This window comes from Pyrgilauda ruficollis, unplaced genomic scaffold (assembly GCF_017590135.1).
Source record: "Pyrgilauda ruficollis isolate IOZ18807 unplaced genomic scaffold, ASM1759013v1 scaffold22, whole genome shotgun sequence".
Taxonomy (NCBI): domain Eukaryota; kingdom Metazoa; phylum Chordata; class Aves; order Passeriformes; family Passeridae; genus Pyrgilauda; species Pyrgilauda ruficollis.
In genome coordinates this window covers 6894929-6917297 of record NW_024521428.1, presented here as the reverse complement: position 1 = coordinate 6917297, position 22369 = coordinate 6894929, and the positions used below count along the sequence as shown (strand labels likewise).

The following is a 22369-nucleotide window of genomic DNA, read 5'->3' as shown; positions in this document are numbered from 1 at the left end:
ACATGATGAAAGAAGCTGGCATTTCACAGAACAGCTTACTAGCTATGAACAACTGCATCTGTCACAGTTGCTGAGGCCAGTGGAATTCAGCAAGTCACAAACTCTTTGTTTCTCCATCTGTAGGGAGGGCAGCATGTATTCTCTTATTCACTTCATCTTATCTGTATAAAGCAGTGATAACAATGGAAGAAGAGTCATAAAAGCTTCTGGTCCATCCCACCTAATGTTCAATGTGCACTGCCTTCTGGAGTTGGTTTTCTCCCTTCCTCCCCTAAGGACTACAAAGGGAATAGCGTTTAACTTTGGCACTCAGAAACTTAAGACACCACACTTTGTTAGGATGAGTCCAGTATGGGAGACTATTTGGTTTGCTCACAACCATACAAAAGACTTTCTGATCCTCCACCAGGTCCCAGCTGCACTGCACTGAGCTCTGAGCCATCAGTGTAAAAGGAATGTCCTTACAAGAGAGGCAGATTTCATGTTATGCAGCTCTACATTTACAAAAAAAAGGGATTCATCCCAGGACATGCTGAAGTGAACCAGGTGAGGGGTAATACATTGTCTTAACACTGCTAGGGGAGGAGCAAGGGAAATAACAGAGCTGCTGTCCAGGAATTTTTTTTTTTGCTCTTGGAACTTCTCGATCTGCCAACATCCAGATTTGGCCCTGCAGAGTGGGCCATCACATCTGCTTCCAATCAAAATCTGCTTCCATATGAAAGGCCAAATTAAAAAATGTGCTGCCCCATTACCAAGCTGAGCTAACCATGTCTGGAGTGAAAGGCAGAACACACTGGAGCAGTGAGAGATGCGGACATCCCCGCAGGAATGGAACGGGACGGGAATAGACAGTGAATCAGTGGCCAAATGGGTAACGCCCCAGCTAGCATTTCTCACACCCATGTCCGTGTCAGCGCCCCGTCCTGCGTGCGCAGCAGCGCCAGGGAACGGACAGAATGACAAAGCAGCACTCAGTGGAGGCAGAAATCATCATGAGGAAGAGCCCCACAGGGTACACATTCACACATGAAACAAAACATAAAAGAGTTTTCCTTTCTGGTGTCTTAAACTAGACTTTCTTCTAAAATATCTGCTAGAGCTTGGTACTTTATAAATTACAAAAGTAAATAGTCAACCAGTGAGAAAACTGCCACTTTCCTCAACTTTTCTGACAGAAATATGTAGGTAGGTAAACCAAGAAAATAAAAAAAGAAACAAAGTTAGAAAATGTCCTGGAGTTCTCATTTAATATTCTTTGTTGCTTAAAACAAGAAAACAACAAACTCTTTGGCAGTGAGACAAGTTCCTTATCTCCATCAAGCTCTAGGAATTTGATGCACATGTTTTGCGGTAAAAATAGCAGTGAACCATTGTTCCTGCAGACTGAAAAATCACACACAGTTTAAAAGGAAAAAAAAAGAAAAGAGGATAATATAGAGAGAAAATGCCTCAATTCAATTTGGTTTCCTCAGGAAAATAGACAAACTATCTTCTTATAAGCTTGCTTTTTCAAGAAATCTCAGAACAGGAAAATTAGCATTAACTTCTATAAGCACAACTCTGGGTCTCAAAATTACATCAGTGACCAACCTTGGGAGAATTTTCTGAAACTGCAGCTAGTTGCCACAGGAGAGAAAAATATGTGCACTGGAGAGCTGGTAGGATAATCTGCAAATAAAAACACATGTCCTTTATTTACATTAAAGATTCAGCAGCAAAAAGCTTAAGACTAAACAAAGCATTCAAGCCTGACATTCTGCATGCTGCTTGCATGAACACTTCCCAGTTGTATTTAGATCCTTAAAATAAATTTAACAGGTTTACATACAAGTAAGCATTGCCCCCTGAGAAACTTCATTACTAAGGTGCTGCTTCTGCAGAACTTCTCTGATATCTTGATGAGTTCAAGGGAAAGCAACCCACATATCCAAAAGTGTATTCCCAGAGGCTCACTTTAGCTTAGCTCCTTGGGATTTCTTCGAAGCCTTTGATGAAAGGCAGACTCCTCCAGAGGCCAGTTCAGAACAGAAGCCAAACTTTGGTGCTCCGATGCTCCATCTAAAGGAATCCACTTCTACTCACAGGCTGCAGGCTCTCTCTACTCAACTAAACTTCACCCCTTGCCAAAAAGCCCCCCAAGTTCTCTCCTGCAAACAAGGGCTGGTTTCATTCATAACTGCTGAAGTATTTCACCTTGCAATCCTAGAATACACAACTCCATCTTCACACAGGCAACCAGATAACCAAAAAGCTGCAGTTGAGACAACTGGTAATTATAAACCACTACAACAAGAGTCAACGTGCAAGCAACAGATCCAAAGTATTCCAATTTCTGGTTACATGCAGTATAAAAGAGGTTTTCCTCATGGTCCCAACAATTTCACATGTACTCAAACTGAGACTATGCAATCATTGGAAGTACTGAACATGACAAAGGACCAATCCAGATGTCAGATGATTATCACAGTTCTGAAAAATCCACAAAATCAATTAATATAAAGGCATGAATTTACAGATTCCGATAACCAAAGACAGCCTTAGTTTCCCAGACTGAGAAATGGAAAAAGAGGTTTTCCTCATGGTCCCAACAATTTCACATGTACTCAAACTGAGACTATGCAATCATTGGAAGTACTGAACATGACAAAGGACCAATCCAGATGTCAGATGATTATCACAGTTCTGAAAAATCCACAAAATTAATATAAAGGCATGAATTTAGAGATTCCAATAACCAAAGATAGCCTTAGAAAAGGTCTAAAGAACAATTTCCTCAGCCCACTCTAAAAGACTATTTCTAACAGTATTATAATTGAGTATTCTCAACTCAGCATTAGACTTCTCTTTGGAAAACCACAGTAGCCTCAGCAGGCTGGAGAGGTAAAAGACACATTGAGAAGAAGGCCCAATTCCCCTAAGCTCTGTAATAGCTTGCATGACAATTTAGTAGTCTCTGGAGAGCCAAGGTTTTGAGAAATCATCTTTTAACAAAAGAAGATCAGATAAACTAAAAAGTGGATTACACCTGCTGCAAAGAACAACTGCATTCAGACTGACCACCAGTACTGTCAGTAAGGCTGTGGAAAAACATTCAGCTAGAACACAGGCATCACAGAAGGGACCTCTGTGTCCACTCCAACATCTCAATTCTGTAGCATACACTTCTCAGCCACATTAGGGCTGATGCTCAGTAATGAGTCCAACAACAATTCCATAACCAAGAGTACAGTTCTATTAAGAAGAAACTAAATCTTGCAGCATCTCTCATAGGGATCATTTTCATTCTCTTGCAAAAAACCCCAATAAACCCAACAAGTCATTTTCACTTGGCATGTATAAGGTCCATACTTTAAGTATATGGGAACATAAATTGTGTAAATAAACATCTCACTTATGAAAAGCTGCTACTCTTCTCAAAGTAGAGTGCATCCGGGAAATTTCTCCTGCATCTGTACAAAATCCTCCTTCCTAAATCATGAAAATTTGAGAAAGAGAAAGGAATTAGCCAGTGTGGGCCAAAGGAATGACTGTGTTCCCTTCCCAACCAACCCACAAGCTTGGATCAGTCTCCTCCAGCCCTCCTTTAACCTTTACCTTTAACCACAGTACTCATGTCCTGCTCTACAGTCAAAAGAAAACAATATAACTGCACAGGAATTTTGTATAAGGGAAAATCCCTGTCATTAATAAACCAATGGCAGCCTCCCTAGACTGCAGTATTGCTAACACAGAGTAAAGAGTAGCAATTAGTCTAACATGGTCCCTCTCACAGTTGCTAAGGATCTCTGGAAAGCTAAGTCTTCACATGGTGCTGACCTTCCCTGCTTCCAGCTGCCAGATCACATTCAAAGATAGCTAAAAATATATTAAATATTTTCCCATAGATGCAATTGCTGTAGTTTCCACAAGTATACTATGTGATTCTGGGGGACGAAACATACAACCAGGAATTAGAAGGGAGGAGTTCCAGGAGAAAAATCTCTTTATTTAGATATAGATCACACTACGGAGGAGTCGAAGAATCCCTGGTCTTGCACTGATCTTGTTTCTCATAAGCACACATTCTCCCACATTGACACAGATCTCTATTTAAGACCAATAAAATTAATCCAATCTGAGGTTAGGGGATTTTTTGGCTTGACACATTTTGCAATATCCCCGTGTCCAATAAAAACTTGCCAGTGTTAACTCTCATACCATGGCATGACACCTGTTCATGACGGCACAGTTGATCAGATCAGCTGCAGGCTTCTGTTGTTCAGCTCAGCCAGCAAGCTATTCATATCCCCACCAGCTGTTTCTGCTTTTTAGACCTAATGAAAAGCTTTGAGGGAGACTGCAGTGCTCTTTCAAGGGGGAAGTCATTATTTCCAAGACCCTCAAAGCTATATGATCTTCATTACAGACTGCTGTTTGCTCAGTTTTTTTCCCTACATCCAAAGTGACAGCACAAAGGGCATCCTGTGTACAGTCAAATATGGAGAACTACAGAACTGTACCTTTTTGGGAAGAGCCTCATCACCTGTAGATCGACAGCACTCACTAGCTGATTTTGCACATAGTATCTTTGGCAAAGTATTGGAGTAATTACAAAGCAATTTCTTAGGTCCAGAACATCTGGTGTAGCAATTTTGCTCTCCACAAGTACACATTCTCCCACACTGGCACAGATCAACAAAATAATTCCAGTCTGAGGTCGGGGGACCTTTTGGCTTGACACATTTTACAACATCAGCATCCAATAAAAGCCTGCCAGAAGACATACAATGCCCTGTTGGTGGCGTGGACTACCTTGTTTATTATTTTCCCAACTCTATTTCTGCCAAAATATACTGCCAAAATATACCTGCTTCATTAAAATGTGAAGAACCATTCTTTTCAGAGGTGCAAACTCATCTTTTAGAGTTCTGCCTCCTTCAAGCAGAAATGGCAGGCAAAGAATAGTTCCATATCCCCCTTAATTTTCTTTGTCTTCCTTTTTTTTCCTAGGAAAACAGTCTGCTTACCCCTCAATGAGTCACACTCACCTTTTGCCAGAAGCAATCTAGTAGCTGGTTAAGCTGTTTCATCAACTCATCTATCATTTGAGTTCGAGCACAATCCACCTGGCTATAGATGGCAATTTCTTCACGGCAGAGAACATAGTAAGTCCTGGAGGAAGCCTCGAGGACAGACATGTCGGAGTGTTTGGCCACAATGTCTTTTATCTCTCTCAGCAAAGCATCCAAATGCTGCAGGTGATAAAAGGGGCATTTATAGGTAAGTTGTACAAAAATTCTCTTATGCTTTAAATAATTTCACTAGGCCCATCTATCCATATGGGTCATATAAACAAGATGAAACAAATGCCAGTCTAAGCAGAAGAGGGGTAGGACTAAAAAACACAATTTTTTTTTCAGTGTTTATAGCTCTCTTTCATCATTATGTCTCTAGATCTTCCTAAAGAATGAAGCAACTGCTTTAAGTTCTTTAGCAATACATGGCTAGCATTACACAGGGAATAAAAGATGCCTTTAAGAAGGACAGCTCTGTCTTTAAGCAGTAGAAGTTGTCTCCATCAGCAATGGAGAATGGAGAATGTTTTGGATCACGTCAGAAACAGGGTCTTCACTCTTAGTGGGAAGAGGTAACTTGTGCCATTCTGCTGACTTGCTCTCTTCCAGTTCAAGTTTTGGGCTGAAATTAACCTCACAGTGTTTGCCTAACACTGCCACCCTGCAAACACCCCTGCTTAAGAATATGTTAAGCTATTTCGAGGATTTCATCTGTCTGTTTCTGACCATCCCTTTCCCATCAGCAGATATACTATCTCCATTCTTATCTTTCAGTCACTGTCATGCCCCAGCAGCTGGGAGACAGCCTTCACAGAGAATGAAACCTATTCTGCAGTAAACTCCTGGGAGACACCAACTTAAGACACATGGCATAACGCACCCTCCCTCCAGCCAGGAATGAAAAAACCCAGGGCTGGGTCTACCACACAAAACCACAAATCGTTATCCACCAAGGCCAGACCCAGCATATCAGAACTGACAAGGACTAAGGCTTTTTTTTTTGCAGCTCCAAATCAAAAAGTAAATCCTCAGTAAGACCACTTTCCTTAAGGTATGAGACCATTTCACTATATTTCAACAATTTTCTACTTGTTCCAAATCCCATTACACTCCCTACACTGTCACATAAACTTAGAGCATGAACCACATGAACCAGTTACCCCAATTCCTATTCACCTTCTCTAGATGTCCTGTACTGTAAACATCCAAATTGTAATACTGAGGAATCTGCAGAAGACTTGCCACTTTTTGTGCATCTGTTGAATACTACAGAGAAAAAACAGGATATGAGTACGTTGAAGGAATTTTAATGAAATATTTAACATGCATTCACAGAGCAGCTGTTAGTTACCTTTGCCAAGAGCTGAGGAAGCACCATAATAAAGTGCTCAGTAATTTTGGTACAATCTTCCAATTGGATTTTCTTCTCTTTTACTGACAAAATCTGCAGATAAAGAATTTGGTTTCAATTATAAAATCTCTGGGATTTGAGTGGAATCTTACATATAACCCAAGCTTAACTTATATTGTATTGTCTCAAGCATATCAACCTAAGATAGAGAAACTTTTGCATGAAGAAAACCAGATGCTTTTTTTTTTTTGTTGACCTTAAATTAGATGCAAATTGATGAACAGCTATATGTCATGGATAAAATGCTCATCATTTGTCAATAATATGATTCAAGTGGCTCTCCTCTGATCCTCATCTCCTTCAACGTCCACTTCTAATGAGATCTAGAAGTGAAAAGACACTGCAACATTTCAGAAAAATAAGCTATTTTATTTCCTAAGATACATCTGCAACTAGGAACAAGCTGTCTGGCAAAGTACATAAGGCAAAGATAATGTGATGACAGGACAATAAATAAGACTAGGATGCACTGACTTTTTTGGCTGCACCTCTGCCCACTGGAGGATGACCTTCAGCTGCTTCTCTGACTGTCGCGAGGATGATTTCGATGAGAGCACTTTCCTGGGCATCGCTCAGTGCTGGAAGTAAATCAGTCAGCATCACACAAAAGAAAAGTGAAGATGCAGCAACAATTGATGTAAAGCCTACTCATTTACCTGAGGAACTGTGGAAGGACACTAAAGAATGGGAGATGCAGTGTTGCTAAATAAACAGCTAGAGAGTCTTTGACTTCATTTGAATAAAGTTATTTTCTACCTTTAGTGAGTACCATTAATCCCTTAATGGCTAAATTTTTTGGGGCAGTTGGGCTTGCAAAAACACAGGCAATTTTAATGAGGCTTCCTACTGACTAGTGTCTCATTTAGGACAAATCATCTTTGAGTACCAAAATGCTCTAACTCACTGGGTCCACAAACTGATTTTAATCACACAACCAACTCCAGGTCTACAACAACTATTCACAGAATGGTTTGAGTTGGAAGGGATTTTAAAGGTTTATTTAAGTTCATTTCAAAATAATTCTAAAAAAAAAACTCCTCTAGTGTTAGATGTCAGTGAACTCAATATATTACTCATTTTCTTTTGAGGAAGGAGTAAAGGCCTGACAATAACTGCATTTCAATCTATTAATACTTTTAGATTCCACAGTTTTGGACTAACAAAGTGAACACTACATAAACATTATGGCTTAATTACACAAGTATTTACTGCACAGGTTCTAAACTAACATTACATAAAAACAGAAAACTGAATAAAACAAGTATATTGATATAAATATTACACTAGCAGTGCATTGAGTTGCATCTGCTTTGTGGCACTTGGTGACCTCAATCTGGGACCAAATGGTACTGCAATATGAAAGATCCTAAACTAGCTAAGGCAAGGTTCAAAAAATAGCATGGGGAGATTCATTCAGACAAAACTAAATTCTTTGCTTACCCACCTTCTCCAGCTTCTTCAGCATTTTTTAACAGCAGAGTGGTCATGCACTCCCAGTCCTTCAGGAATTTGCCTGCCCAGTCCCACAAGCTGTCTACTAGGTATGCAACATGTTTGTGTAGCTAGGGATTAAAAACACAAGCTTATATAAGCAAACACATCACTAGAAGAAACACAGCTTCATATGTTCCTCTCCCTTTGTCCAATGAAAAAGCTCTGTCATTCACATATATATTCACATGCAGTATTTCAACATATTTAGTTCAAGGCCAATGAACATTTAAACACAATGTCTTCGACCTGATACAAAGCAGGAAAGTGGGGTGAAAAATCAAGAAAAGCAGACAAAAAAATTTAATTTTCTCTTTTAATACAAATATAAATTTAAATTAAATAATCTCTGAAACTAGTTTCTCTATCGCCTTATATTGCTGACTGTAAGAGCCAAAAAATCCAGTTACAGAACTAGGAACAACCCATCTATCCAATTCTTTGCAGAGAGATCCAAAACTGCTGTGCCTGAGACACTTTGGCACAGAGAGATCTGCACCACTGCAAAAGCTAAACCGTGAACTGTTTATCAGCACTTAAACTGATAAAACTCTCATAAAACTACAATTTTTGGTCAGCATGGAGCCATGGTACAGCAACCCACATCATTCTCTAGAAAGACACGGACACATACCAAAAAAAACCCTCACTTGGTGGCATTAGTCTTTCAGGTTGTTTCCAGAAACTGCCTCAGCACTGATGCTCTCCATTAGCACACTTGTAAATTAGGTTTAATACAACAGAACAGAAATGGCTTCATTAAAAACTTAACCTAGACAGTGAAAACGTTTCTAACACCACACATTTCAGAGCTCACCAACAGAAATTGCTTTCAAAAGCAAGAAGATAATTGATTTAACATACAACACTGGATTTGAAAGGCTTATTGCAGGGGCAGTTCTCACCTCACTCTCCAGGAAAAAGTCTATTAACCTTTTCAATTGGTCAGTGCTTGCCCCAAACTTTCCTCCTCCTTTGGGCTGAACTTCTTTATCTCTCTTATGACTAAGCAGCCTGCCAAAAGAAAAGCAAGTCAGTCCAGTTTTGCCACATTCTCCTTCCACTCATTTACCAATGTAACACTAATTCTGTCAAGATCAAAAGGACTGTATTTCTCTTCAGTGTCTACTTATTTATCCCAAATCTCATTAGACATTTTTATAAGATGAAAGGAAAAAAGACTGTTTTCCATTATGACAGATATGCTATCCACTGTGGATGCAGAGACTGTTTCTGACAGTTTCACAGGTACCCTGCCACCCCTTCTGGACGATGGATGCAGATTCCACAAACTGATCATACAATGACTAGGCATTTGCTCATGCTTGGAAAGAGGGTTGCTCTAGACCAAATTTAAAACCTTAACACAACAGAGATATTAGCACACAGCCACTATTCACATCACAGTGCATCTTAGAACTGCAGCTTCTTAAGGAAAGCACAGTATCTTGTAATTATAAGAGGCAATTAACATCACAAATACAATGGAAACTCTGCTCTTCCTCTTCTGTCTGAGGTATGAAGCACAGTATGACACTTCCATTTCCCCCTTTATCCAAAATGACTTTTGACTACTACCCACAAAAAGCGCTAATTCCAAGATAAATACAGCAAGGTCACCCCTGCAGATTAATGTAAGGGCCAAACAGCTTGGATTTAAGAGCTGGACCTCACTACTAAATGTCAGCAAAAGCTTGTGCATTCAGGAAGAGTTTCTGCTGGTAAAATTTATGCCAGCTAAGTAACCTAAGTTAAAATATGCAGACGTGGAGAAGATTTTGTGCAAACCAGGAAGAAGGGGCAGCAGGGGAAAGCAAAAGCATTTATACTAAAACTTAGCAGTATAACCAGGAAAAGGAGGGTGTCACTAACATCTCTTATCACACCAGAATGAACATTCTCTACTGGAAAAAGTGCTGGAGAGAAGCACTGGGCAAACAAGAACAAGGATGAGATTTACAGGGTCAAGGTGTCCACAAGGCACTGGCAAGCTGGGTAGAAAAAGTGAAGTTATCAGGGCAATCACTTTGGTAGCAAAATGCAGCAGAGTTCTGAGAGGAGAAACATCTAATTTATGAGAGCATATTAGGACCAACACAAACGACTACATCTAGCAGATGTAATAGCAGATTCATCAAAAAAAAAAAGTTTCTCTTCATTTGTCTTTCTGTTGGACTTAGCTCCACAAATTCCAGAATGCCAACATTTCAGTGACACAGGAAAACACAACTAGGAAGAGATTCTCTATGTGTGGAAACATTATTATTATTTCTGAATGTTCCCCCACAAAATCCTTGCCTAAATATTTTTATTTTCATTTCTTTTTGTAAGTCAAGATTATTTCTCTCAGTGGTAAAGACAGAATGTTTGTCTCTTCCCTTTTTAGCATGCCAACTCCATACAACTTCATGCAACCATAGTTATAAGAAGCCCATTTATAAGAGTTACTCCTGGGGAAGATAAACCCTGTATTTCATTAACCTGACAGGAAATTGGGAGGGCTTTTTAATCTGCTGCATCTCTCATTATTCAAAGCCTTTACAAAGTATAAGGCAACTTCCAAAGGGAGAAGAGGAGGCCATTTTTGTGATTAATTATCAAACTATGAAAATCCAGGAGATGCCAGGTGACAGATTAGCTTTTAAGAAGCAAAGCAATAGGAAAGTAGAGAAAAAGAGGGCAAGTTCTCAATATAGCATGACACTTGTGCATCAATTAGTTTCATATTCCCTGTGCCTGTCTTGCAACTTTTCTCACACCTATTGTTTCAGGGCTCTACAGGAAAACATGCAATTACCCCCAGACAGCATTTCTCTTCTGATTACCAGAAAAAAGGCGTCACACACTTTCAGCAGAAAAATTAATGCTTAATGTCCCCCTTAAATAAATCCACCTTAATTCCAAAACAAATGAGACTATGCAAGAAGTAGGCAGGCAGAGATACCTTTTATAAAGGAATTCCCCAGCTGCTACTGCGAGCGGACGGTGAGTGGTATAAACAAACTGGTATAACATTTCACAGTCTTCAGCTGATAACACATCCTCACAGTTCCTAGGCAAAAATAACAACGGAAGTTACAGTCCAGGTTTATCTGCAAAGAATAGCATGAATGCTATGTCCAGCTATTACCAGACTCAATTCTCCATAACCGTGCAACTTGTTTACACAGCTATGTGTAAATTTTTGAAGGGCGTTTCTAAAAATGCTCTCAAACAAAACTGGCAGCATTCTTTTACTCACTGTGTAGAGAAACAGAGGTTTGTGTAAGCCATGACAAATCAGGCCCACTGCATGGACATGAACATTAATTTAAAGTATAATTACAGTTGATAAGTGATCATGGTAAAAAGAGTAATAGTAAATAAAACAGGAAAATCATGCATTTACTTTATGCTTAGATGTTCACCATAGAAGATAATAAACAATTAGAAACCTTCATTCTGAAGTACTAATTGTTCTTGAGTCATTTATTCCAGTATTTTACAACCTATATTCTATTACACTAGAGTCCCACACAAAAAGAAATCAAAATGCATTCTTGATGGCACACTTATGGCTGTGACCTCTCTGCACAAACACATTCAAAGTCACACCTTTTTTCATTCAGCTACACATCTTGAGAACACCACATGTCAACTAGTACACTAGAACACTCTCGAGAGGTAGAAATGGTATTCATATCAAATATTTACAAAAAAGAAACTGAAGCATCGAGGTTGAATAACCCAATGAAGAGGCACCAGAGCAGTGAAGTCCAAAACCAGGATTACAGTTTCCAAATACCTGCTTCTTGCTGCCACAACAATGTCACTGGACTAGGCTGCTTCAGAGAATGAAAGAGCAACATATGAGATCCTTACACTCACTACACCCAGCTGAAAGGAAAGGGCTTTTATTGATCACTGCATTCAATCCTCAAGTAGTAACATTTTAAAACCATCTACACCTGTGGTCCAACACCCTCTCTACAACTGAGGATCAGCAGTCCTTCCTATACTTGCCCATTTGTCTCCAACCCATTGCATCCTTTAGCATCCTCACAAAGCCCCAAAATATCCTTCAACCTGACTGAAAAAGAAGTGAGCTCACACTAAGCAAGCTCCATCACTCACTGGAGCATCCATTAAAAAGGTCTTTAAATGAAAGTGCTAATGGTATGTCTCCAAAAGTCTTGTGAATCAGTCTCACAGGATAACGTGAAATAAAAGTTGCCTTACACACTTAAGGCAGGTTTTGGTGGACTCTTTAAACATGCAATTACCTTGAGAACATATTTGCAGTAATAGAACATATAGGAAGTGTAAAGAAATACATGTCAAGAAATCACCATAATGAGAAATATTTATGTCACTCATTTAACTATCTGCAGAACTGGGAAAGTAGCGTAAAAGTGTGTTTATTGATGTTAAACAGTAAAAAATGAAAGAAGTAATACGGTTTTATGGTGCATTAGAGCACATGAATAAGCAGTGGTGTATCCTGTGAAGCCACGAATGATCAAATTTATTAAACTTCTATAAGTTTAACACGTGAAAGTAAAACAAAGAATGACAACAAAGAGCACTTACAGGAATAAAAAGACATGATATAATAAATATTAAAAGGCTATGGGGAATTTACAGAAAAAAATAGCAGTCTGACAATGTTTCTTTCATTCTTTTAAATGTCAATCTATTATTGAGGTCTTTTAAAGCACTAGTTTCCAGGAAGATGTCTTTGTCATTTTTTCTCTACATATATTTATTTCAAAACCAGTGGGCAGCTGGGAATATAAGAAATTTCACAAACATGGTGATCTGAAGTGAACCAATACAGAATCATAGAGTGCTGAGGATGGTCAGCACCTCTGCAGATCATGTGCTCCAACCCCCTGCTCACAAGAGGATCAGCTACAGCAGGTTGATGCATCCAATCCATGAAGTCAAAGACTCTACAACATCTCTGGCAATGTGTTCCAGTATTGGATCACTCCCACAGTGAAAAACCTTCTTCTTACGCTTAAATGAAATTTCCTGTATGAACATGCCAGTCAAGTGCACACATTTTTCTTATATTTAATTTTTTTCTTCTTTGTATCTCAGGTTTTCTCTCTTTAGCACATTTATAGAAATAATGAATGCAATACCTGAATGTTTATATTTTAAAACAGTTCCTTGACTAAATTGTTCAGATAGGTATTGCTTAGCTTTTCAAGCTATCTTTCTGGATAGAAATTAAGGACTCTTCCTTTCCAGTACTAATGAAACTGCTTTTTCATAGGTATTTTCTATCCTTAGAAAAGGAATCCTGGTGGACACTAAGCTGAACATGAGCCACCAATGTTCTGCTGCTGAAAAGAAGGTGAATGGTACCCCAATCTGCATTAAGTGTTACCAGCAGGTTTGGGGAGGTGATCCTTCCCCTCTACACAGCACCGGTGAAGCCACACCTGGAGTGCTGTGTCCAGGGCTGGGCTCCCCAGTACAACAGACAGATGGGGAGAGACCAAGAAAGGGTCACAGAGATGATCTGGGGGTCATCTCTCCTGGGACTGGAGCATCTCTCCTTTGAGGAAAGGTCAAGGGAGCTGGGACTGTTCAGCCTGGAGGAAAGAAGGTTCAGGGCGATCTTAGCAATGTGTGTAAGTACCTGGTGGTGGGAGTAAGAAGACACAGACAGGCTTCTACTCCTGGTGCCCAGGACCAGAAGCAACAGGCACAAACAGAAACACAGGAGGCTCCTTCTGAACATCTGGAAACATGTTTTTACTGCAAGGGTGACAGAGAACTGGCACAGGCTGCCAAGGGAGGCTCTGGAGTCTCCATTGCTGGAGATACTCAAAAGCCATATGGATGCAGTCCTGGGCAATGCACTCTACGTGGCTCTTCTTGAGTAGGGGGTTGGACCAGACAACCTTTCTAACTTCAGCCATTCTGTGATTTCCAAAATCCCAACCTCCCCATTTTTAACTTTGTCTTCTAAGAGGCTGGGAATTGATCCATTACATTAATCTAGTGCAGTATTATTTCCTCCCTCCTCGAGACATAAGTAGGTGAGACGCTGCTCCAGCTGGAAATGAAGCACCCTCAAACAGCAGAGAAGCAAAAGAAGGGAGAAGAATCCATTTCCTTTTGCAACACAAGCTGACAGACACTCCTGACACCACCTGAGCACCTGATCTTCTGTTTTTTCCTTTCCTGAGTGGGATGAAATACCTGTGTGCACTACTACTACTTATTCAACCACTACTCTGACCATGATGAGGTTTAGGCTTGTAACTCCCACTGAAATGAAATGAGTGCTTAGGCATTTTACCTGCCTCTGCAAGCAGCAGCATTTGACCACACCTGCAACCACCAGCGCTAACACCACCACACTAAACAGGTGCCAACACTACCACACTAACCGGGTGTCTTTCTTTTTTACATCCATCAGGCAATCATCAACCACACAAAGAATACGTCAAATACAGCAGTAATACTGCTGCAAATTTACAGCCCTCAGCATGCCAAGCAACAGATAAAGGTTAAGCCAGAAGTGCCTGCCAGTGTTTAGGTGCCTAAAAATAAACAGGCATGGCTTTCCACATACCAATCTCATGACATACCATTTTCTCTGCACTTCAGTGTGAACATGTCCCAGTCTTCATGTCTCAGAAGGAACTGGGACACTCTAGAGGGAGATCACAGACCCATTTTGTTCTGCAAATGGCACCAGTTGAAAGATCTCATATCTTGCTTTTTGTTTCATTTTGTTGCATGCAACAGGTATGACTGCTGGAGTAGCTTCACTTGGTCTGTGCTGTTGCTCATACCAAGGATAACCATCAAAATCACAAGAGTAAAATAAAAACACACTTAATGCACTTTACAGAGTTTTACACTATTCTTTGTTTTTAGTGGCTGTGGGTAAGAGCTGGTACACATTACAGTCATGACAATCCAAGGTATAGCATCTTAATCAAAAAAGAATCTGGTCACTTTGCATTTAAATTTAAGTCAAGTTAAACATCAAAATCTGCAGATGCATTGTAAAAGCAGTATATGTGCACAGAGCACTATCAACCAAAAATAAATGTATGTTAGAAGTATTCTAATGTCTGCAATAAAAATTTTAAGTACAAAAATCATGTACTACTAAACTGTTCTGCAATTTCACTCTCACTCCTCTGCTCTCATTGCAGGTTATTTCAAGACATACTTTGGTGATCAGCAAAATGACAATATGGTTGCCACTGAAATGTAACAATAGTCCTTTCCCACCCACTGTACAATGGGATTACCATGTTGCAATACACTGTGATTATGCTGCGGCTGACCGATGTGTTTAAAACTCAGTTTAATTTCTAGTTACGTTTAACTAAAGTAAATCAAAGTCATTTTCCCCTGGGCTATTTATATATTCAAGTTAATTGCAGATTTGTGCCCCTACCCATACCACCTGTAACCTTTCCCCAGGCATCTACTGTGGCTACCTTATTACTTTTGCTGCTCTTTTCCAAAATCCCTCTATGCTTTTAGGTAGTTAAGCACACAAAAATTAACAGAATTGTCTAGCAGTAGGCACACTGAACTAATTTGCCTCCTAAAAGGCAATGCTTTTTTTACCTTGGTCTCTCATTGTCACTGATGCTTTCTCCCTCTTTATTTCCTTCCTAGTTCTATTCCCTGTCAGATCCTTTGCAACATTAATGCCAACAATTATGCATAATTCAGTACCATTAATAATTTCTATTATGCTAAACCTCATAGGCTCATTTCTGTTTCAGGATCACATCATGCTGTGTAAAAACAGAAATCTACTAGCCCAAAGACTGGCATTCAATTGAGACAACATGCTACAAACAAGAAGGAAAAAAAATCTCAGCTTCACAGAGATACACAAGAAGAAAATACAAATATGGATTTGAAAAAAAACTAAGTATACACATAGCTAGGAAGAGAAATCTGAATCAGCGCTGGGATTTTTTTAATAATGTAAAACATATAAGTGAATTGAAAAGATCAGTGTTTTCACTGCCTCTCTAGCTATCAAGAGAGAGAATGTAAAGACACAGCAGCTTTATGGGGCAGTAGTACACAGAGTAGTCAGTGTATATTCCACAGAACAGGAATGCAGTGATGGTTGAGAGATGCTCAAACCTGTTACCACCATACATGGAGCACAGCTCTCCTGCCACTGTAAAACATCACAAAAATGGGCAATTAGCAACAAGGTCTTGCTGCTATGCTGACCCAAAAGACAACTATGGAAGTCAGTCAAAGAAAGTTACTGACATAATGTATGTTTCCCAAGAAAAATTACCCAACTGAGTAATTGGAAGAAAAAAAGCTGTTACTGGATGACTCGTGCCATGACATAACAAAATATTTATTCCAAGGTTAGAGACATGTTCTGAAGGTCTGTACCTCATCAATTAATACTTTTTTTAAAATTAATTAATCAATCCTGATCAAATAGAATTCAGATAGAGATTCTTTTCAGTAGCTTTAAAAGCAGCTTTCAGAAACTTGATCTGAAAGGTCTCTCACATCTCACTAAAAACACAAGTTGGACCACTTGAATTCAGTTACCAAATTTTCAGATGACAAAAATTAGTCACTCAAAGAGAAGCCAAGACAGCATGACAAAAGTGGCAAAAATTTTATTCCACCAATGTGTACTAGTAGCCATACCATTTATACAAGCTGTCATTTATTACTTTATCATCCCCTTGGAGGTAGGGGAGCTGCTGTCCCCAACTCAATTTCATGCTTTACTGCAGGTATCAACCAGCACTACTGCTCAATATCCAGACACACTTTTTGTGTGCGTCTGGATACACACAAAAGCTTTCAGCTATGAGACACACCTATTTGAGACACATTAGATCTGCAGGTCTTTGTTTCTGCAGTGCCAGCAGCAAGCCCTTTCTGTCACTGTTGTAGGTACTAAGGCATCAGCTCTTCCCCTGCTAGAAAAGGATCTTGATGCAGGTTCTTATTAAGAAGCCTGTAGATGTGACTGGCTATACTGCCTACATTCTCTTCACACAGAGTTATAGACTGGTCAGCACTACTCTGATCAAAGAGAAGAGCTGTTGTTGAATTTGCTTATTGAATTTCCAATGCACAATTTCACCACTCCAATAATTATGCCAAATCTGCAGGGCTCAGAGCAGCTGGGGGGGGCGGGTACAGTGGAAGAAAGCAGGATGGCTATGCAACAGATGAGCAAAAAGAAAAGAACATATTTGCTAGGTCTCTACATAGCTTAATTAAAAACAATTTCATAATGTATTAATTTTACTTATGAAAATTGCATCTTATGATGGAAAAATATCATTCAGAAAACTTTAGATGGCATTTATTCACACTGGAAACCATATTTAAGCAAAACTCAGAAAAAATTGCTTCAGGGAAAAAGAAACATTGATCAAACTTTTATAGCTGTAGCTTGCATTAATGAGAACATGATCCCTTATAATAAAGCAGAGATGATAAACAGCTGCAGTGCCAATATAGCTCTTGTTAATTCAGATACGGAACAAGTGCAGCCGTAACTGGTGTATGGAATCTTTGTACTCCAACAATGGTGAGCCGCTCCTCCTAGCACAGAGACATGCTGTCCATGGACACAGCATTGTGCTTTGTTCCAGCAGCCAGGCACCATGGGGAACCATGGGATGTAGAAATGGACATTGTGAACACAGGAACAATATAACCCTGGCTGCTACTACTGGTGAGGTCCAAACAATGGCACTACCTTCAGAAGAGGGTGGAGTGCTCACAGCATCATATGCTGTTCTGATGTGGCTATTGAAGGAGCCCTGGAAAAATACCATTCAAACCAGTGGAATGTGAAGTGAGACAGGAGACAATACAGCAGCACCTCAATATACAAACACACTTAAAATTTTATGTAAATATCTACAGCACCGTATTAGTTGGACCACTAAGGTCTACATGCTCCTCTAGCAATGACTAATACTTCTGGCTTAAATAGAGAAGCAAATCCCACAAGGCTATTGGATAATGTCTCATGCTGTACATGGAAATAAGCATCAGCATCACCAAAATTCAACTTACACTCTCAGACAGAGGAGACACTGAGTCCTAACATCTCAACTGTATTATCAATGGAATGCAGTGAAGATTTTATTCCCATTTTGCTTTGAAAAAGAGGGACAGAAAATTTATTCTACACATATTTTGCAAATAAAGACATTTCTAAAATAAACATGCTGCTCAAGGATATATCAGAAGAAGATTTATATACTTCTGTAATACTAAGTGCCATTCTTCCCCACACTTCCAGCTCACCATTATGCTACCAAATCTACGGCTGGCAGGTAAATTCCCCAAGAAAACAACTCTTCTGTTATTCTTCCACCTCAGCAAAATCACACACTTGATCATTTCCTGTCAGTCTGCTATGGGCTCAAAGGCTACCAGATTCTCTGCCCTGGAGCCAAGAATCCGAAAATCCAAATTCTAGCAACAGCCTCAGAGCTCAAAGTTTCCTGCATCAGGTGCAGAGACAGGGAAGAGGGCAGAGTTCTCCAAGCTTCTGGTCAAGACCTGGCAATCCTGGGACAGAAGATGGGGTGGGGACCCCATCTTCAGTGGGAACTTCCCCCACCCTTTTTGAGAAAGGCCAAAATTAAAAAAAGGAGGAATTTTCTTTCAGAGGGAAACGTAAAGATATAAAAACATAGTTTTCAGACTGAATCTCAGCACAAGGGTTTTCTTACACTGGCATTTCCCACAGAAAGAAAATGTCATGTCTTGAGAAGCTTTAACTGTAACTCATATCCTGCCAGAAGCAACTGTTTCCCAATAAGTAGGTGATTACAGGAAGATTCATCAGGTTTGTACCTGGATCTTGTTGCCATTAAAACAATACAGTAAATTAAAAAAGAAATTATTTACTGTGACATAAGCATCAAGAGTTTCATGGCTTGAACTGCTACTTCATGGTCCTTGTCCAGAGGCATGGACACAATTCGATCCTAATGGATGTAAAATGACAATAAAAAGATGTAACATGGTTTGTTCTCAATAAACATGTATTTTTGCTACAGCTAGACCATCTACACTAGTACAGCAGAGATTTATTTTTATTTCAGCAGCTATTTCCTAAGAGACATGAGGCAACTTGATTACTACCAAGTAGTTCCTCAGCCCCTGAAAATTAACAGCATGTTAATTTTTTAACTGAATTAATCATGCAGTAATATGATATTTTTTATACATGTAATGTATGCGTTCACAAGAAATTAACTACGCACTACAAATTAAAAGTGACTGACAACTTGTTTCTAAGATGTTACTACTGGCACTTCAGTATGTTAAATGAAGGTAAGACTCACATTACAAGCATTATCTAATCAGTTTCTCCCACTAACAGTAAACTACACATTACAGAAGTCAGTGCCTTGCTGAAAAGACAGTTAGACTTTAAGTCATAAAGATACCTCATGGCATAGCAGCAATATTGCTGACCTCCAGAATTCACAATATTGTAACTTAGTACACATGCAAACAACCCAAAAAACTTCCCATCCCATGAAACCAGGAACTTGCACACCTCAGTGTGGCCTATATCTTTAAGACATATTACACCTTTAGACTTGCTTGATTTGGAACTATTTTAGCTTCCCCATTTAATACATGGTTTCTAAATCTTTACATTCATTTTCCTTTGCATCTTCCTTTTTCTCACAATCCAGATGAAAGGTATCTAAATCCACAAATCCTGAGTCTGAACACTCAAGGGTAACAGAGGGAGCATGTATAACTCCTGTTTGCAGGAAATGGATTGATGGATATATGATTACACTCCCCATCACTGAGAAAGCATGCTTTAAACTTTGAAATTGGTATTTTGTGTGTAGCTGTTCAGATTTCTTTTGTTTAGTGGGGATGGAGTTGTCTTTGGGTGTGGGTTTTTTGACTGGGGGATGGAGTTAGCAATAATCCATTTATACTGCATCCTCCACACAGGGTGATAGCAGCACAATCAGCCTGGAGCTATTTCATCACTATTGAATACAAATCTTGCATTTGGTTACAGAGCTTACAGCAGTCAGAAAGATAAGGGACTACCACATAATCATTTAAAACAGGGGTCAATCTTAGCTGAATTTAATTCTGAATAATTTATTACTAAGATACCAATATTAAGCCATTTCATGTTCTTTGAGGATATGTGAAAAGCATTTTTCACTATTAGCAACTGCTTTGACACATGGGTAAGCCCTGCACCTTTTGCAAAAAGACCATGGGTTTCCTACCACATGCAGTCATTGATTTGTCCTGACACTGAATCATGTGCTGATTCACAGGGACTGAGATATCAATCACACCATCTTGAGCTTTCTTACTCAAATACTGAGAAGGTGCAACCCTGCTAGGGTAAGAGCAGCTGACAAAATCCTTAGCAAGGTCAGGGTTAAAAAAAAGTAAAGGGCTTACTTTTAAATGAGTCGGGATATTGGAATATGACAAAGGCAGAGTACAGGGTCAGTGAAGCTACAAAACAAGCACTCAAAACTACAGTGTATCACCTGATTTGTTCAGAAAGGAGATAAGGGATCCTTCTTCAAGATTCATACTGACATGGTAGATCAAGAGAGAGCCATTCCCACACCAGTGTGATACATGGACAGCCACTAACTATGAGGTTAACCCATTATCAGGGACAGCAAAGAGGATCTTTAGCATAGGAAATTATTTGTCATCTGCCAAAGATCCTGTAAAAAAACCTGGACCAATCTGGATAAATGGTGGAGATAACTGACCACAGTGCATGCTAACACCATTTTGTGTGAACTAAAGTGAAATGGAAGAGTTCATAGACACAGAGGGAAACATCCCTCCCTGCAAAACTCCATCTATTCAGTAAACAAGGCTGTTTCTGCAGGAGTCTAAGCCCTCTCAGTCAAGAGAGTGGGGAGATCAGCTCTGATCAAAACATCAAGCCCTGTGTACACACCCAACCTAGACTTAAAAAACCAGCAAACAGTAATTTACCTTGAATCTGTTAGTAAAGAGATCCATCCTGGAAGCAAGTTCTTTTCTGCTATAAATTCCCTGCAGTCCCAGAAGACATTTCAACCGCACTTCGGCTTGCTGTAAGACAAAGAGACATTGGCTAACAGTAAAATACATGTATCTTTGTTAGTCACTATCAGCATTTATATCATGTAAGTAAGAGCTCTTTGTGGGTGCCTACAGCAGACTATCCACATGCTGCCTCATCTTTATCAGTGACATCAGTACCAGTTTGTTTGTGTGTACACACGCTCATCTCTCTCTCACACACACAGAGGAAGCCTGCAGTGAGCCAAACTCAAAGGTAACATCAAAGTTTGTGCATGGCTTCCTAAGAGTCAAAGAAACTCTCACAGACCACAGTTAATAAAAGCAATAGAATGCAAAAGATACAGGGATTGTGCTATTCATGTTAAAGATACAAAGACAGGACTATGGATGGCCTACTTAGTACAACCAGCACTCTCCCATACATCAGACTTTGCCTGCTCCTTGTCAACAGCTGACTGGGACAATTGTTAAACACAGACAAGGAGTCCAAGAAATTACAGATTCCTCTAGATTCCCAGAGGAAGAGGTACAACTTAGAAATGCACTGTGCATTCTTACAGAGTTAAGCATCATGCCTTCTCCCTATTTCTGTTTTACACTAGAATGCAATATTTTAAGTATTGCAGGAAAAGGGTTGCTTTGAATTCAGCCTAATTAGTTAATTAGGCAAAATATATTTATCCATACAAGGTGTTATTTCATACTATTAGTACTGCTGCTTCATAGATGCCTCAAAAAGAAGTCTTTTCCTTAGCCAGCTTTTCAATTAGTTCACATATATTGTTACATCATTCAATGGACAAAGCTTTAAATGGAACTAGGAAAGTGACTTTGATGATCCAACATAGAAAAATCATATGTTCTGTAAATTTATAATGCTAAGCATATCAGCAGAGACACTAAGATGAACTGCAGGCTTTGAATCAGTCTCTTCATATTTCTTTCTTAATTCCTCTTGCTAACAATAGTAGTAAGAATAAACATGGAAATCCAAGAAAGGAGACCACCACCTACACACAGGCTATCCATTGCTACGAGTTCCTGTTCACCTGCTTAGATGGAAAGCCAAGGATGATATTCAGTGGCAGGCTTTGACTAACAGTTTTGTTTGTGACAGCTTTTTGCTAGAAATATAAAATGAAAGATCAACAGGTAAAAATATACACTGTTCTCTAATCTGCCCATGACACACCAGCAGGGCTTAGTCTATATTGTATTTTAAAGTCTCTGAGGAAGAGACTGTTGCCCACACCTGCTGCTTCCTACTGCCACATACTCACTCACAGACAGTGCTAAGGTGGCACCCATCACTGCACACTTGCACAAGCTCAGCTCACCCAATGTA

General features: G+C 39.5%; 1 protein-coding gene across 1 annotated transcript in view; it reads right to left on the bottom strand.

The window, feature by feature from the left end:
* LOC121354076 (cohesin subunit SA-2-like) overlaps window positions 1–22369 on the bottom strand; it is a 57634-nt gene that overhangs the window by 15207 nt on the left and 20058 nt on the right. The window contains exons 12-23 of the mRNA XM_041468422.1: window positions 20953–21051; window positions 18850–18929; window positions 10904–11011; window positions 8865–8973; window positions 7913–8030; window positions 6943–7046; window positions 6409–6501; window positions 6234–6323; window positions 5031–5234; window positions 3395–3471; window positions 2806–2875; window positions 1594–1671 (exon numbers count right to left, since the gene is read on the bottom strand). Coding sequence (XP_041324356.1) covers window positions 1594–1671; window positions 2806–2875; window positions 3395–3471; window positions 5031–5234; window positions 6234–6323; window positions 6409–6501; window positions 6943–7046; window positions 7913–8030; window positions 8865–8973; window positions 10904–11011; window positions 18850–18929; window positions 20953–21051 — 1230 coding nt within the window. The remainder of the gene's footprint in view (window positions 1–1593; window positions 1672–2805; window positions 2876–3394; window positions 3472–5030; window positions 5235–6233; window positions 6324–6408; window positions 6502–6942; window positions 7047–7912; window positions 8031–8864; window positions 8974–10903; window positions 11012–18849; window positions 18930–20952; window positions 21052–22369) is intronic.